This window comes from Pecten maximus, chromosome 16 (genome assembly GCF_902652985.1).
Source record: "Pecten maximus chromosome 16, xPecMax1.1, whole genome shotgun sequence".
Classification (NCBI taxonomy): Eukaryota; Metazoa; Mollusca; class Bivalvia; order Pectinida; family Pectinidae; genus Pecten; species Pecten maximus.
Genome location: NC_047030.1, coordinates 37730550 through 37746378, shown reverse-complemented (window position 1 = coordinate 37746378; position 15829 = coordinate 37730550). Strand labels below are relative to the sequence as shown.

At 37.3% G+C, this 15829-nt stretch overlaps 2 protein-coding genes across 2 annotated transcripts in view; one reads left to right on the top strand and one right to left on the bottom strand.

Annotated features, from left to right (window-relative positions):
• LOC117344813 overlaps positions 1-5017 on the top strand; it is an 8906-nt gene extending 3889 nt beyond the window's left edge. Inside the window, exon 3 of the mRNA XM_033907638.1 lies at positions 5006-5017. Coding sequence (XP_033763529.1) covers positions 5006-5017 — 12 coding nt within the window. The remainder of the gene's footprint in view (positions 1-5005) is intronic.
• Positions 5018-5189: 172 nt separating this feature from the next.
• Positions 5190-10341, bottom strand: LOC117314726. The gene is made up of 3 exons (XM_033868816.1): positions 9964-10341; positions 6345-6588; positions 5190-5737 (listed from the first exon to the last, which is right to left on the bottom strand). Exons 1-3 carry the CDS (start codon positions 10069-10071, stop codon positions 5313-5315), a joined length of 777 nt encoding a protein of 258 aa, XP_033724707.1. The 5' UTR covers positions 10072-10341; the 3' UTR covers positions 5190-5312.
• Positions 10342-15829: the final 5488 nt, after the last annotated feature.

The window sequence follows — 15829 nt, the reverse complement described above, 5'->3', positions numbered from 1 at the left end:
GGTTTTTTTTTTTTTTAGATTAAAATTTATTTCGGGTAAGGTTTAGGGTTTGAGGCTAATTTTAGGTTCGGGAAAGGTTTTTATTTCGGTGGGTTTGGTTTGAGGGTAAACAATTTTTAAATTAATTAAAGGTTTAAAGGAAGGAGATTTGTTTTAAGGGGTTTTTTAAGGCAAGGCAAGTTTATTAAATTTTAATGAGGGAAGGCTAATTAGGTTTAAAGTATTTTATGGTTAAAGGCTAAATAAATTTTGGATATAAAATTTTGGTTTCAATAATTAATAACCCCTTTCTTTAATCAAACAACTAGGCTACTTAAACATTTACTAAACCTTTTCCCTTGTTATCATTTTATTCACAAACGGGGAAAAAAACCCAAACAAATGCTGTTTTTCTCCAAACACTCAAAAATCACTATAAAATCATTAAATAAGAAAAAATTTAAGGGAAAAGAGGAAACAAAAAATATAATATAACACTAAACAATGCATCGTAGATTATCAAAATTTTCTTGAAAATCGAAACATTTAAAACTAAAAAAACATTTTTAAATCAATTAAAACGACATGGTTATGGAAAACGAGATTTTTATCCCAAAAGGTTCATTAAATTAAAAAAGGGGTTTTCTAAGAAACGTTGTACACCAAATAAAAACATCGAGGGGAAAGGGGAAAAAAGGAAAACAAAGAAACGATAAGAGGTTTAAAAGGGGAGTAATAAGACTAAATGAGGGGGGACAAGGGAAGGGAATTAAAACCAATAAAAAAATAAATAAAACCCAAAGCAATCAAAATAAAAAAAAAACCCCACACCAACCAAAAAAACATGAAAAAAGGGGCAAATAAATTAGTGGTTAATAAAAAAACCCCCTTAGAAAACAAAAAAACAAAAAAAAATTTTAAAAAGAAAGAAAAAGGAGAAGGGGGGAAAAAAAAAATAAATTTATAATACAGAAAGTGCTTATAAGCAAAAAGGGAGCGGCAGAAAAAAATAAAACAGAAAAAATCAACGGAAGGAGGAAAAGAGATTTTCATAAAAGGTGGGAAAAAATTTAAACAAGGGGGAAGTAAAATTTTGAAAAAAAAAACCCCCGACCGGGACCAAGCTGATTAATAAGCGCCAAAACTACAATTGAAATCATTATATCACCGATTGGTCTCCACAAGTGACGTCACTATTCAAGATCTAAATATAGATGATCAACTTGATCACTGCGTACTTATCCCCTAACCATACACTCAAACCTAAACCTTAGCCGTAACCTCATATATAAACCCTTACGCTCAAACCTAAACATTTGCCTTAACCTCAAATCTAAACCTTACAATCAAACCTCAACATTAGCCTTAACCTTAACCCTAAACCTTACACTCAAACCTAAACCATACACCCAAACCTAAACCTTAGCCTTAACCTTAACCCTAAACCTTACACTCAAACATTAGTCTTACCCTCAAACCTAAATCTTAGCCTTAACCTCAAATAAAAACATTACACTGAAACCTAAACCTTAGCCTCAAACCTAACCTTAGCCTGAACCTCAAATCTAAACCTTACACTCAAACCTTAACCTTAACCTTAGGCTTACCATCAAACATAAACCTTACACTCAAACCTTAACCTTAGCCTTAACCTCAAATATTAACCTTACACTGAAACCTAGACCTTAGCCTCAAACCTAAACCTTAGCCTTAGCCTTAACCTCAAACATAAACCTTACCCTTAGCCTTAACCAAAAATCACTATCATAATCATTAAATAACGAAAGAATTAACGGAGAATGAGGAAACAAACAATATAATTATAATCACTAGACAAGTGCATCAGCTAGAGTTATCAAATATATTCTTGAGAAGTCGAAAGCATTTGAAAACTCAATCAAACATTGTTAAATCAATTCAACGGCATGGTTATGGTAACGAGACTTTCACTCACCGAAGGTATGCATTAATTAAACAAGTGGTTTCCTAAGTCAACGTTGTACATCCAAATAAAAACATCGACCGGGACCAAGCTGATTAATAAGCGCCAAAACTACAATTGAAATCATTATATCACCGATTGGTCTCCACAAGTGACGTCACTATTCAAGATCTAAATATAGATGATCAACTTGATCACTGCGTACTTATACCCTAACCCTAACCCTAACCCTAACCCCTAACCCTAACCCTAACCCTAACCCTAACCCTAACCCTAACCCTAACCCTAAACCCTAACCCTAACCCTAACCCTAACCCTAACCCTAACCCCTAACCCTAACCCTAACTATCACCGGTTGGTCTCCACAAGTGACGTCACTATTCAAGATCTAAATATAGATGATCAACTTGATCACTGCGTACTTATCCCCTAACCCTAACCCTAACCCTAACCCAGGTTTATGTTTGAGGTTAAGGCTAAGGCTAAGGTTTAGGTTTGAGGCTAAGGTCTAGGTTTCAGTGTAAGGTTTATATTTGAGGTTAAGGCTAAGATTTAGGTTTGTGGGTAAGGCTATGGTTTGAGTGTAAGGTTTTGGGTTAAGGTTAAGGCTAAGATTTTGGTTTGAGTGTAAGGTTTATGTTTGATGGTAAGCCTAAGGTTAAGGTTAAGGTTTGAGTGTAAGGTTTAGATTTGAGGTTCAGGCTAAGGTTTAGGTTTGAGTGTGTGGTTTAGGTTTGAGAGTAAGGTTTAGGGTTAAGGTTAAGGCTAAGGTTTAGGTTTGAGTATAAGGTATATGTTTGAAGGTAAGGCTAAGGTTAAAGTTTGAGTGTAAGTTGTATGTTCGAGGGTAAGGCTAATATTTGGGTTTGAGGATAAGGCTACGATTTAAGTGTAAGGTTTATGGTTAAGGTTAAGGTTTGAGTGTAAGGTTTTAGATTTGAGGTTAAGGCTAAGGTTTAGGATTGAGTGTAATGTTTATGTTTGAGGATAAGGCTAAGGATTAAATTTGATATGAAAGTTTATGGTTTCAATAATTTTATGTATTGAGACTATGTTTTTAGAGTCAGAACAAATCTATGAGCATACTTAGAAGCGATGCTACTGAATATTTTCCTTTGACTTAGTCTGATCCTGTTATATCACAAACAGGAGCATGAACAAATCAAATGCTGTTTTTTCTCCATAACACGTCAAAAATCACTATCATAATCATTAAATAATGAAAGAATTAACGGAGAATGAGGAAACAAACAATATAATTATAATCACTAGACAAGTGCATCAGCTCGAGTTATCAAATATATTCTTGAGAAGTCGAAAGCATTTGAAAACTCAATCAAACATTGTTAAATCAATTCAACGGCATGGTTATGGTAACGAGACTTTCACTCACCGAAGGTATGCATTAATTAAACAAGTGGTTTCCTAAGTCAACGTTGTACATCCAAATAAAAACATCGACCGGGACCAAGCTGATTAATAAGCGCCAAAACTACAAATGAAATCATTATATCACCGGTTGGTTTCCACAAGTGACGTCACTATTCAAGATCTAAATATAGATGATCAACTTGATCACTGCGTACTTATCCCCTAACCCTAACCCTAACCCCTAACCCTAACCCTAACCCTAACCCTAACCCTAACCCTAACCCTAACCCTAAATAGGTTCCTTGATACATTTGCTCTGATAAATCTAACCCCGACTCCAATTCGTTACGAAATTGTGCGAAATTCGTGGCAAAATTGCAAGAAATCTAGCCGTGGCGTTTCATCGCAAACAGGTTTTAAAAAATGTTTGACCTTAAAACATCAACCACCAAAACATTCAGGCAGAAATATCAACTCCTTATGGTTAAAAAAAATGAATGAAAACCGCCAGTTTTTACCATTTTTGAATTTGTTACATAATTCCATTTTCAATTTTTTCCATTTTATAACCATACTAAGACAACAGAACACAAAAAAAAATATTAGAAAACAAACAAATAAGGAGATTCACACATTTATTTCTCCAATTTAAAGTCAACTACACCTAATTCAATTCGTTACATAATTGCATGAGCCGTGGTTAGCAAGTTACTCCCCTTGATACCACTTGGTATGACGTCAATCCGCGGTTAGGGTTGCCATTATGTAATGAATTCCTGAAATTTTGTAACGAATTCAGAAAAAAATGTTTTTAATGATTATTGCATTGCGTAATTTGCTAATTTTTAGTAAATTTCTACATTTTCGGGAATTATTTCATTTTCGTACATCTACAAAGACCTATGAAAATAAGATAAGCTACTTTTTTGCAGGATAAAAAAAACGTGTTTTACGTGAATCTCCCTGATGAATTAAAGTATCTTTCACCGATTTTGTGTTTTATTTTCCTTTCTTTTGTTTTGCCGTTTACAATTATGAATAAAACATACGTTTGACGAGATAATTAATGCATCCCAAATAGAAAATAATGTTTCATTGATATAATCAAATGTTTTCTAGTGCGCAACACTTGTTTAGTTTTTGCAGACTGAGTGATAAAGTCAGTGTGTTACGTCAATCTGAATGATTGTTTTATTCTGTGTTTGCAAATGGTAAATGCATGTTATTCTTATGTATTTTAGTCATTATTGGTAACAGACAGTTCTCTATTAGTTATCGAAACACTGTTTCATCACATTTCACCGCTGTAATTCGTTGTTTTTTAGAGTATATATCTGAGTTTTACGTCTCTTTTCCGTCAAAATATATGTTTTTTTGCGTGGTATGTTATAGTTATTGATCTGCCACGCAACTGTTTATCTAGCACTTACAGCAGGATATCAAGTTATTATTATATGTTTGTCAGTATGATATCGCAATTATCAACATAGTAAGCAGTTAAACCAAGATTTTATCTCCTGTTTATTTAGTTTAAGAAATGGCAACTCCGGTTGTATGCTCCAAGGGAGTTGAGAAAGACATTTGCTTGTTGCTAGGTGACAACAGTTTGTTTTGAGATGGTTATTTCGCTGTGATATACATAAAGCAATATTTAAAACTCTTAATAGTTATTATTGTATTATGATATTGTTACTTTAAAACTTTTAATTTCAGGTGTGGAGTTGATACATTTAAACTACAAAATTGCACGGAGAAAAAAGTGAAGAGGATTTTGAACACTAAATGGTTATTTCAGGTTCAAAATGCTAAAAATGGAATTATTTAATGAACTTTCTAAAGGTTTTCATATAAGCCTCGAGTACATTACTTAAATTTCAAAAGATGAAGAAATCGATTGTTAAAATTTATAACATTTTTTTTTTATTTCATCGTTCAAATATTTCACATTCATGATGGTATATCTATAATATATGAAAAGCAGATAAAATAAATGTCGTGAGCGATGTTATCAAACCTTATTCTATCCAACTATTGGCTGGTACTGCTGAAAGGGAGCAACTAGATATCCTGAAAAGGTACAGTACACCTGGTCATTCCGTCCATAAAGTGCTGAGTTCCCTCTTACACTGACATACACCTGATCGCCTGCCAGGAGTGAAAGTGTGGCAGCATTGCTTCCAGCGGAATACGAACTTGCGTCAAACGCGTAGGCGGAGGTAACGTATTTATAATTATGGTAAAGATCAAGATAAAGGGCTTGTCCATTTTGTGAAAGTCCGTGGAAATGGAAAACGTAGAGCCCGTGTAATTTTGCAGTGAAAACCTTTCTGTTCATGTCAAAACCGTTGCCAAGGTTTGTGTAAAGACGATCATATGGCACCTTGGTATAAGCTGGCAGATGTATATCGTGTGTTAATCCAACAGTAAACGCGACTTCTTCAAACTCTGTAAGGCAATGTATTGATTGATGACTAGAAGTTTCTAAGGAGATGGCTGCGATCTTGAATCGGATACAAGATGTCTGTCTTAGCGATACCTTACAGTTAACGGGCCACCAACCCACCCGAGCTAATATGCGAATATACTGTACAGTCGACATGAAGAAAATGTTTTGTTGACAGACAGAAAGTCTCCTTGACAGAATCTTTCTTCACGACTTCGTAGCTAGAAACATTAATTAGTGCAAAATGCATAATAATCGAGTGAAATATGGCTAGAAATGTTACTAAAGTGTTCGATTTAAAGAGTGACAAAGATTTTGCAGAAGTTAAGCATAAACACAGACCCTCACATTCACACACACACAGGGGCTCATAGATTTGGGACGTTACTAAGGTAGACATCTTGTAAGATCACAGGCGTCCAAAGGAACCCCTTTTTATGATAAAAAATTAGTATTCTCACTTAGAATATAATATTGATGATATGCAAATTATCTCCAGAGAGGAGAAGACAAATAACGAGCTAATCCTGTAATATGAAACACTTAAATATAGCTCATTGATTATATTTCATTTATTTGATCGTTTTAGCTTGAGTTATCGAAATTTACCTGTTTCTGGTTTCTCAGTTCCTGTGAGACTTAATGAAAGAAGAGCACCGGAGAATGTAGCGTACACTTCTGTTGGTGACCCATACATCTCCACGTCATTTCCGGGCCTCGCCCTGATTGTCACGTGATCGTTATGCATCAGATGGAGAATGACACTATTGCCGGCATCACCAAACTCGTTTGTGGTAAACGCATAGGCTGCAGCAACATACTGGTCATTGTTATACAACTGAATCCAAACTTTCTATAATGTAAATAATACCTATAATCAGTAAATAGAGCTTACGTGTTTACAGGAGGCACAGAAGTGATTTGAAATGATTTACGTGATATACAAAACTAAATCAGAGACCTTCGATGACTCGTCGGTTACCATTTTTAGGCTTGTGTTCCTTTAACCAAACCCTCAAACCCGATCAAAAGAGAACGAGCTGTGAAAAAATTATAATTTAGAAGATAGAAGAATACGGTCAGGTGTGCAGTAAAGAAGTTCATCGATAACATCCACTAGGTCAATCCTGGTCTGTCTTTGATATAATTTGTTTTACCGTAATCTGAGAACTGCCAGACGAATACATGCATAAAACAGATCTGATGTCGAATTGAACAAGAAAATATTCCCAAGTCACATCCTGACGTTGACCTATGATGTCAATAGTGTCATCACAAACAATCGACCGATTAATCAAATGCAAAAGAAAAAAGAAGATTCATGTCACATAACAAATATTAATCAAATTGTACTTAACGTGTACACATAACTTGCACAATCAGTACCCTTATTGTACACAGGAATTGTTCAAAACCTTAACAAGCATTATATCTTACATGTATATACGATATAGGCCAAACATTACACACCACGTACACAAACATTACACACAACGTACACAAACATTTCACACCACGTACACAAACATTACACAACACGTACACAAACATAACACACCACGTACACAAACATTACACACAACGTACACAAACATTTCACACAACGTACACAAACATTTCACACCACGTACACTAACATTTCACACCACGTACACAAACATTACACATAATGTACACAAACATTTCACACCACGTACACAAACATTACACATAATGTACACAAACATTTCACACCACGTACACAAACATTACACATAATGTACACAAACATTTCACACCACGTACACTAACACTACACACAACGTACACAAACATTACACATAATGTACACACACATTTCACATAACTGAACACAAACATTACACACCACGTACACAAACATTACACACAACGTACACAAACATTACACATAATGTACACAAACATTTCACACCACGTACACAAACATTTCACATAACTTACACAAACATTACACATAATGTACACACACATTTCACATAACGAACACAAACATTACACACCACGTACACAAACATTACACACAACGTACACAAACATTACACATACTGTACACAAACATTACACATAATGTACACAAACATTTCACATAATGTACACAAACATTACACACAACGTACACAAACATTACACATAATGTACACACACATTTCACATAACTGACACAAACATTTCACATAACGTACACAAACATTACACATAACGTACACAAACATTTCACATAACTTACACAAACATTACACATAACGTACACAAACATTACACATAATGTACACAAACATTACACACCACGTACATAAACATTACATATAATGTACACAAACATTACACACAACGTACACAAACATTACACACAACGTACACTAACATTTCACACCACGTACACAAACATTACACACCACGTACACAAACATTACACACCACGTACACAAACATTACACACCACGTACACAAACAATACACACCACGTACACAAACATTACATACCACTTACACAAACAATACACACCACGTACACAAACATTACACACCACGTACACAAACACATAATGTACACAAACATTACACACCACTTACACAAACATTACACACCACGTACACAAACATAACACACCACGTACACAAACACTACACACCACGTACACAAACATAACACACAACGTACACAAACATTACACACCACGTACACAAACAGTACATACCACGTACACAAACAATACACAACACGTACACAAGCATTACACACTACGTACACAAACATTACACACCACGTACACAAACATTACACACCACGTACACAAACAATACACAACACGTACACAACATTACACACCACGTACACAAACATTACACACCATGTACACAATCAATACACACCACGTACACAAACAGTACACACCACATGCACAAACATTACACATAACGTACACAAACATTACACACCACGTACACAAACATTACACACTACGTGCACAAACATTACACACAACGTACACAAACATTACACACCACGTGCACAAACATAACACATCATGTACACAAACAATACACATCACGTACACAAACATTACACACCACGTACACAAACATTACATACCACGTACACAAACATTACACACCACGTACACAAACATTACACACCACGTACACAAACATTACACACCATATACACAAACATTACACACCACGTACACAAACAATACACAACACGTACACAAACATTACACATAACGTACACAAACATTACACATAACGTACACAAACAATACACACAACGTACATAAACATTACACACCACGTACACAAACATTACACACCACCTTCACAAATATTACACATGACGTACACAAAGAATACACACCACGTACACAAACACTACACACCACGTACACACACATAACACACCACATACACAAATATTACACATGACGTTTACAAACCACACAACATACATAAACATTACATATAACGTACACAAACATTGCACATAACGTACACAACATTACACACAACGTACACTAACATTACACACCACGTACACAAACATTACACATAACGTACACAAACATTACACATAACGTACACAAACATTACACATAACGTACACAAACATTACACACCACGTACACAAACATTACACATAACGTACACAAATATTACACACCAGGTACACAAACACTACACACCAGGTACGCAAACATCATATATTTATTACTGCATTGAACCAGCGTTGCAGTTCTGTTTTTGGCAATCAATTTACATTGTTATATTTGAACAGGGGTTGGGTTATTTACATAACTAGATTGGAAAAAACTTTTGAAGCCGGGTGTTGAAGCAAACAAGTAGTGAAATTTTCGTTACAAGATGGAGACAAAGTGCTGAAGTCGAATTTTGAGCACAAGGATTGGTCATTAAATTCCCAGATTGAGACTCAGAGTTTAAATCTTGGTCTGGACACATTAGATGGATTATTAACTACATTGTAACAAAGCAAAACGCGTTGTATGGTTTCGAGCCCATTGATTTGGTTATTTACATCAGACAAACCTTTGAAGTCGAGCTTGAGCACATGGCTTGAGCTATTTACATTGATGCTTTGAGATAAATCTTTAAAGTTTGGTTTTGAGCCCATGGATCGGGTTATTCGTATCACTTGATTGAGACAAAACCTTTTAAGTCCGGATTTAACCAAATTGGTTAGATTACTAACATGATTAGCCTTCGCTAAAGCATGAAAGTGGAAGATGTAGATTCCCTCGAGCGCCGCTATGAATTCGTGCGTTGTGAAGTTGTAACCTGCTTGTCGAGATCTGTTCATGAGATCAAGATTAAATGGTACGTTAGAGCCGTCTAGAATCGTCTGATGGTGGTCCAGTCCCACGCAGAACCCGGTAGGGTTATTATTGTCGAGACTTTCATGTTCTGTAACACACCAAACAATATTGTATCGACAGAGTAAATCGTATGTTGTAGCATTGACAAAAAAGGCAAACCGGTCATTTGCCTATAAACATCAATCAATCAAATTATCAATTATAAATTGTAATTTGCTTTACACTTATCGAAATGCTATTTCGTTTTTCCCCACTTCAGACTCTATTTTTTTTTTTTTTTTTTTTTGTTATTATTATTACTACTTTGCGTTTAAATTGACTTGAACCCCTGTCGAAGTATCCAATTCTAAAATAGGCAAGATCAGAGTGGTTTCATATAGAGTAGAAATCACCATATTCGATACTCCAGGGGTAATGATCACATTCGGTCACTTCTCCCTTTGAAATATGGCATGGCTAAATAGAACGCTCCCAGGACTGCCCCTATCGGTAAGTTGTATCCCCTGGCATTTCGTATTTCGATGCCAATCAAAATACATGTTACAAAAAACTTAAGCAGCTGGTAAACACTTAAAGAAACATAGTTTACTTAGTTGTAAGTAAACAGTTCATATGTTACGTTGTTTAAATTATCTAATATATAAGGAGGAGGCCGTCTACGCTTCTGTAAGGTTTGAAACAGGTATGAAAAACAGATGTGCGGAAATAACAGTGTAACACCAGATCACCGTGAGTCCTATCTAGATAGGAAAATTATCTAGTGTCAGGTTAAAAGTCACACCAGGCATAATAGTTTGGGTCTATTTCCAAGTTGCAGACTCAAATTATGTCATAAAACATGTTTCGCAATTATGCAAAGTGTATTGACATAAGAAACACAAGCACGGAGATAGTGGAATAACAGTAAAAACAATACCTGCCAGGGCCCAGATAAGGGTTTCCAAGTACACGGACATAGGGTCAGGCGGGGTCAAAGTCAAAGTGACATACTCAACCCATCCTTGCGCTCATGTCTCATACGTCAAAGACCAACTATATACGCACGTACATAGACAATTATTGGACGCAGGGACTTGTACAAACATTTAACACTTTACACAGAGTAAGTGGCAACACATATTAAAATGTTTTAATCAAATTTAAAAAAATGACCACTGCGACATTCTTCCCCTCCGAAGGAATATGACTCCTAGCATTTAAACCAATACTGTCATAATGGTTGAATCCATTAATTTTATAAAAAGAATGAGCTGTTAATGATCTTGTATCCAAGTGATTGGGACAATCCCTACCTACAAGGAATAGAATATAACTGCTCATATAACACTATAGAAAAAAACACCTGAAAATTACAATCTGCACAAATTTGAAATTATCACCTTGGCTGGTATCTCAGGGTAACAGAGAATTATATACACTATGACTAACTTAGAGGAATCAATCTACCACGACATTCTCCCACTGAGTATATAGACGTAGACTCAGCTCCAGAATTGGACGGCACCAAAGTTTCCATAAACCATGTTAGGAGATTTACAGACTCGCATTGGCCTTACATCTGGCAATGAACTTGTGTCTGTGTTAAAATTCCGACACGCATCCTTCTACCCTGTTTCGGAGAATCCCCTGTACCAACAGTATGTTGATGCAATGGTTGTCGGGACTCAGCAACTTTGCGTCCGGGTCTCCTAGCAGGAATAATATACCCAAGTGTTTGAGTTACATCCTGATCTGAACTATCAGAGTCAGAAGTTGATGAAGAACTCTCAACCAACTTTATCCCGGCATTCTGACAATTTGACTCCATTGGATCATTGTCTACCTCAGTTTTGGGCAGCCACACGAAAGAGAGGAGCAGGTTCCAATGTACAGTTTTTATAGGTCCTTTTCCCGAGTCCTTTTGGGTATTGTATGGGCATATAGACAACTGGCGCAATAAGGATAACGTGAGGCTCCTTAGCCCATTTGTCACCCAACAATTGCTTGCCACATATGTCAATGTTCCTCATTAGAACGTGGTCAACTACTTCAAAAGAAACTTTTCTCTCCTACCTGCCTCTGTACAGTTAACCATTCCTTTAGGTTTCGGCCGAGGCTGCTTTGTGAGCAAAGTCTTAACGACGCTTAAGCGTCTGGGCATTAAAACTGATAGCATTACTAAGAAACCCATCTACACCATGTCTTTGGTGCCAACCAAACATCGGGAAATTAGGAGAATACCCATTGGGTGCCAACCAAATATCGGGTAATTAGGAGAATACCCAGTGGGTGCCAACCAAAGAGAAGAATACCCAGTGGGTGCCAACCAAACATCAGGAAATTAGGAGAATACCCAGTGGGTTCCAAACAAATATCAGGTAATTAGGAGAATACCGCGTGGGTGCCAAGCAAACATCAAGCAATGAGGAGAATACCCAGTAGGTGCCAACCAAACATCAGGTAATGAGAGGAATACCCAGTGGATTCCAACCAAACATCGGGAAATTAGGAGAATAATCATTGGGTGCCAACCAAATATCGGGTAATTAGGAGAATACCCAGTGGGTGCCAACCAAAGAGAAGAATACCCAGTGGTTGCCAACCAAACATCAGGAAATTAGGAGAATACCCAGTGGGTTCCAAACAAATATCAGGTAATTAGGAGAATACCGCGTGGGTGCCAACCAAACATCAGGCAATGAGGAGAATACCCAGTAGGTGCCAACCAAACATCAGGTAATGAGGGGAATACCCAGTGGATTCCAACCAAACATCAGGTAATGAGGGGAATACCCAGTGGATTCCAACCAAACATCAGGTTATGAGGAGAATATCCATAGGGTGCCAACTAAACATCAGGAAATGAGGAGAATACCCAGTGGGTGCCCACCACACACCAGGTAATTAGGAGAATACCCAGTGGGTGCCAACCAAACATCGGGTAATTAGGAGAATATCCAGTGGATGCCAACCAAACATCGGGTAATTAGGAGAATACCCAGTGGGTGCCAACCAAATATCAGGTAATTAGGAGAATACCCAGTGGGTGCCAACCAAACATCGGGTAATTAGGAGAATACCCAGTGGGTACCAACCAAACATCAGGTTATTAGGAGAATACCCAGTGGGTGCCAACCAAATATCAGGTAATTAGGAGAATACCCTGTGGGTGCCAACCAAACATCAGGTAATTAGGAGAATACCCAGTGGGTGCCAACCAAATATCAGGTAATTAGGAGAATACCCAGTGGATGCCAACCAAACATCAGGAAATTAGGAGAATATCCAGTTGATGCCAACCAAACGTCAGGTAATGAGGGGAATACCCAGTGGGTGCCAACCAAATATCAGGTAATTAGGAGAATACACAGTGGGTGCCAACCAAATATCAGGTAATTAGGAGAATACACAGTGGGTGCCAACCAAACATCGGGTAATTAGGAGAATACCCAGTGGGTGCCAACCAAATATCAGGTAATTAGGAGAATACCGCGTGGGTGCCAACCAAATATCAGGTAATTAGGAGAATACCCAGTGGATGCCAACCAAACATCAGGTAATGAGGGGAATACCAAGTGGGTGCCAAGTAAACATCAGGTAATTAGGATAATACCCAGTCGTCTCGTATTTTGCTGCATTTTATTCATGAACGAAAGGAGCCAAATACGATTTCAAACTTGATTTTGTTCTTCATTCGTTGTACCTATCATTTTCAGTCAAACATTACAAATCATTTACAAGGTCAAATGTTTAATAAAGTAGCTCCATTGGATAGAAACTTTAAATATTGATCAACTCTGCAATTAGGACAGCAGGTTTGGGGTTTTTTTCCGAACACACCAAAGCTTTCAACCCATCTATTCACCTCAGCATCGAGGACCGGTCAGAAAAAACCGTTCACCTTGCTAACCATTTTGTGGGGTCATGTCCCTGATGACTTACATCTTTATACACACCACTGATGACTCTCTATACTCCTTGGGGATAACTAACTATTGAAAGGGTCACCATCTACTGTGGTGTCTAAACATTACATCGTTCCGCATATACTGACATACCGACTCAGGTTTGTGTTTTTTATCAGGTCGGACTCCCTCTCTGACAAAATCTAAAACCGTCCTAAGATGTTTATCTACGGACTGTTGTTTATGGTTTAATCTACACCAGCAAGTTTGACATTCCCCTGGGATACTAATCTCCGGTTCCAGGGATGATGTATTGGAGGGTACCACAGTTTCTGCTAAAGACGACTCCTCCTAGTATACAATGAAGCGCAGGTAACTGCTCTCGCAAAATCTTAGAAAATAAATTTCTTCTTGCTGATACGGTCGACTTGACAACTCTACAGCCTCCAGATGGAGACGACCTTATCTATAAACTAATTCAAAATTATAGTTTGAGAATGAGGCTAATTACCTGATTATCTGTATGTTTATTGTTATAAGTGTAACTATAAAATCAAACAGACATCAAAATAAATATATCAAATATACCTAAATACATACTAATGGTTCGTGGTACTAAACAGTTTAATATGGGTAGCGTTTACGCGTGTCCGTATATTGGCAGCTATAAGGAAATCACTCATGGGTATCGCTCGTCAAACTGTTATGCCGATAGGGAAACTGGATGAGTTCTGAAAAAGCTGGAGTTCTCCTCTACTACGCAGAAAGAAGGTGAATCTGTCACCGTATTTGACTGCAGAGTAGAGGTACTGTTGCAACTTGCCGAGAATTGTTATAAATATCTGAACCCCAAAACCCGTTCCTATGAATATAAAAGATTTTGATCTTCTGGTGTTCGAAGAAGGTGTGTCTTAAATGTTACTATACATCGGATATATTGCGGCAGATGAGACTAGTCCATGTCTGCCTGATTGTGAGATGGGTGTACCTATATTGGTAACACCGATGACCAACTATAACGGACAAGTTCCTGTTATTGTTGGCAAAAACATTATACGTATGTGTAAGGACAGTTCAAGAATGTAGCTCTGATTCTACTTTTCAAAATGCTTGGCAGTCTGCTGATGACACTCTTGGTGTTAACAATCACATAGCGGGAAAATCTGCCAATACATACCCAGTGCCCATGGGTTTCAATCAGGTAAAATTGCCCATGACTTGGTACGCAAGCTGGGGAACTTTAGTACAGTTGTGACAGAACAGGACAGCTCACTGCAATCCGGGAACCTGGTGGTATGTCCAATGGTAGTGTCGCTAGAATGCGGACCTGGAAGACTTAAACGCATACCATTCCGGATATGTAAATATGTCTGCAAAGTCCATTACTATCTCCCAAAAACATTTTTGTGTTATCTGACATATGTGAAGGTAATGGACAGATTGTCTCCAGAGAGCATACCAGATACTGGATAAGTGGCAGCATATTTTCTCAACATCCTCGAAGGATCCGGGAAAGACAGACTTGATGCAACACGAGATAAATCTCTCAGACGATGTTCATTTAAGAAACCATATCGTCATATTCTACCAAGGATGTGTGAGGAAGGAGACAACATCTTAAGCAGATGTTTGAGTCGGACCCTATCATAGAGTCCCGCAGTCCCTTCTGTTCGAATCTGGTCCTCGATTGGAAGAAAGATGGTTCCCTGAAATTTTGCATTGATTTGCGTAAACTCAGTGGGGAAATCATTAAGGATGCCTACACTCAACCTAGGGCGAAGGAAACCATTGACTCCCTAATTGGATCGAGATACTTCAGTAAACTGGACCTGAGGTCCGGATACTGGCAAGTTGAAAT

What these genes read in the sequence shown, in the direction of transcription:
- LOC117314726 (XM_033868816.1), bottom strand. Translation starts at nt 10,071, where the DNA reads ATGAACAGATCTCGACAAGCAGGTTACAACTTCACAACGCACGAATTC. An exon ending in CTTTAGCGAAGGCTAATCAT is followed by an intron (nt 6,589 to 9,963) that starts GTTAGTAATCTA and finishes TTTACATTATAG; the next exon opens with AAAGTTTGGATTCAGTTGTA. An exon ending in AACTGAGAAACCAGAAACAG is followed by an intron (nt 5,738 to 6,344) that starts GTAAATTTCGAT and finishes ATTGCCTTACAG; the next exon opens with AGTTTGAAGAAGTCGCGTTT.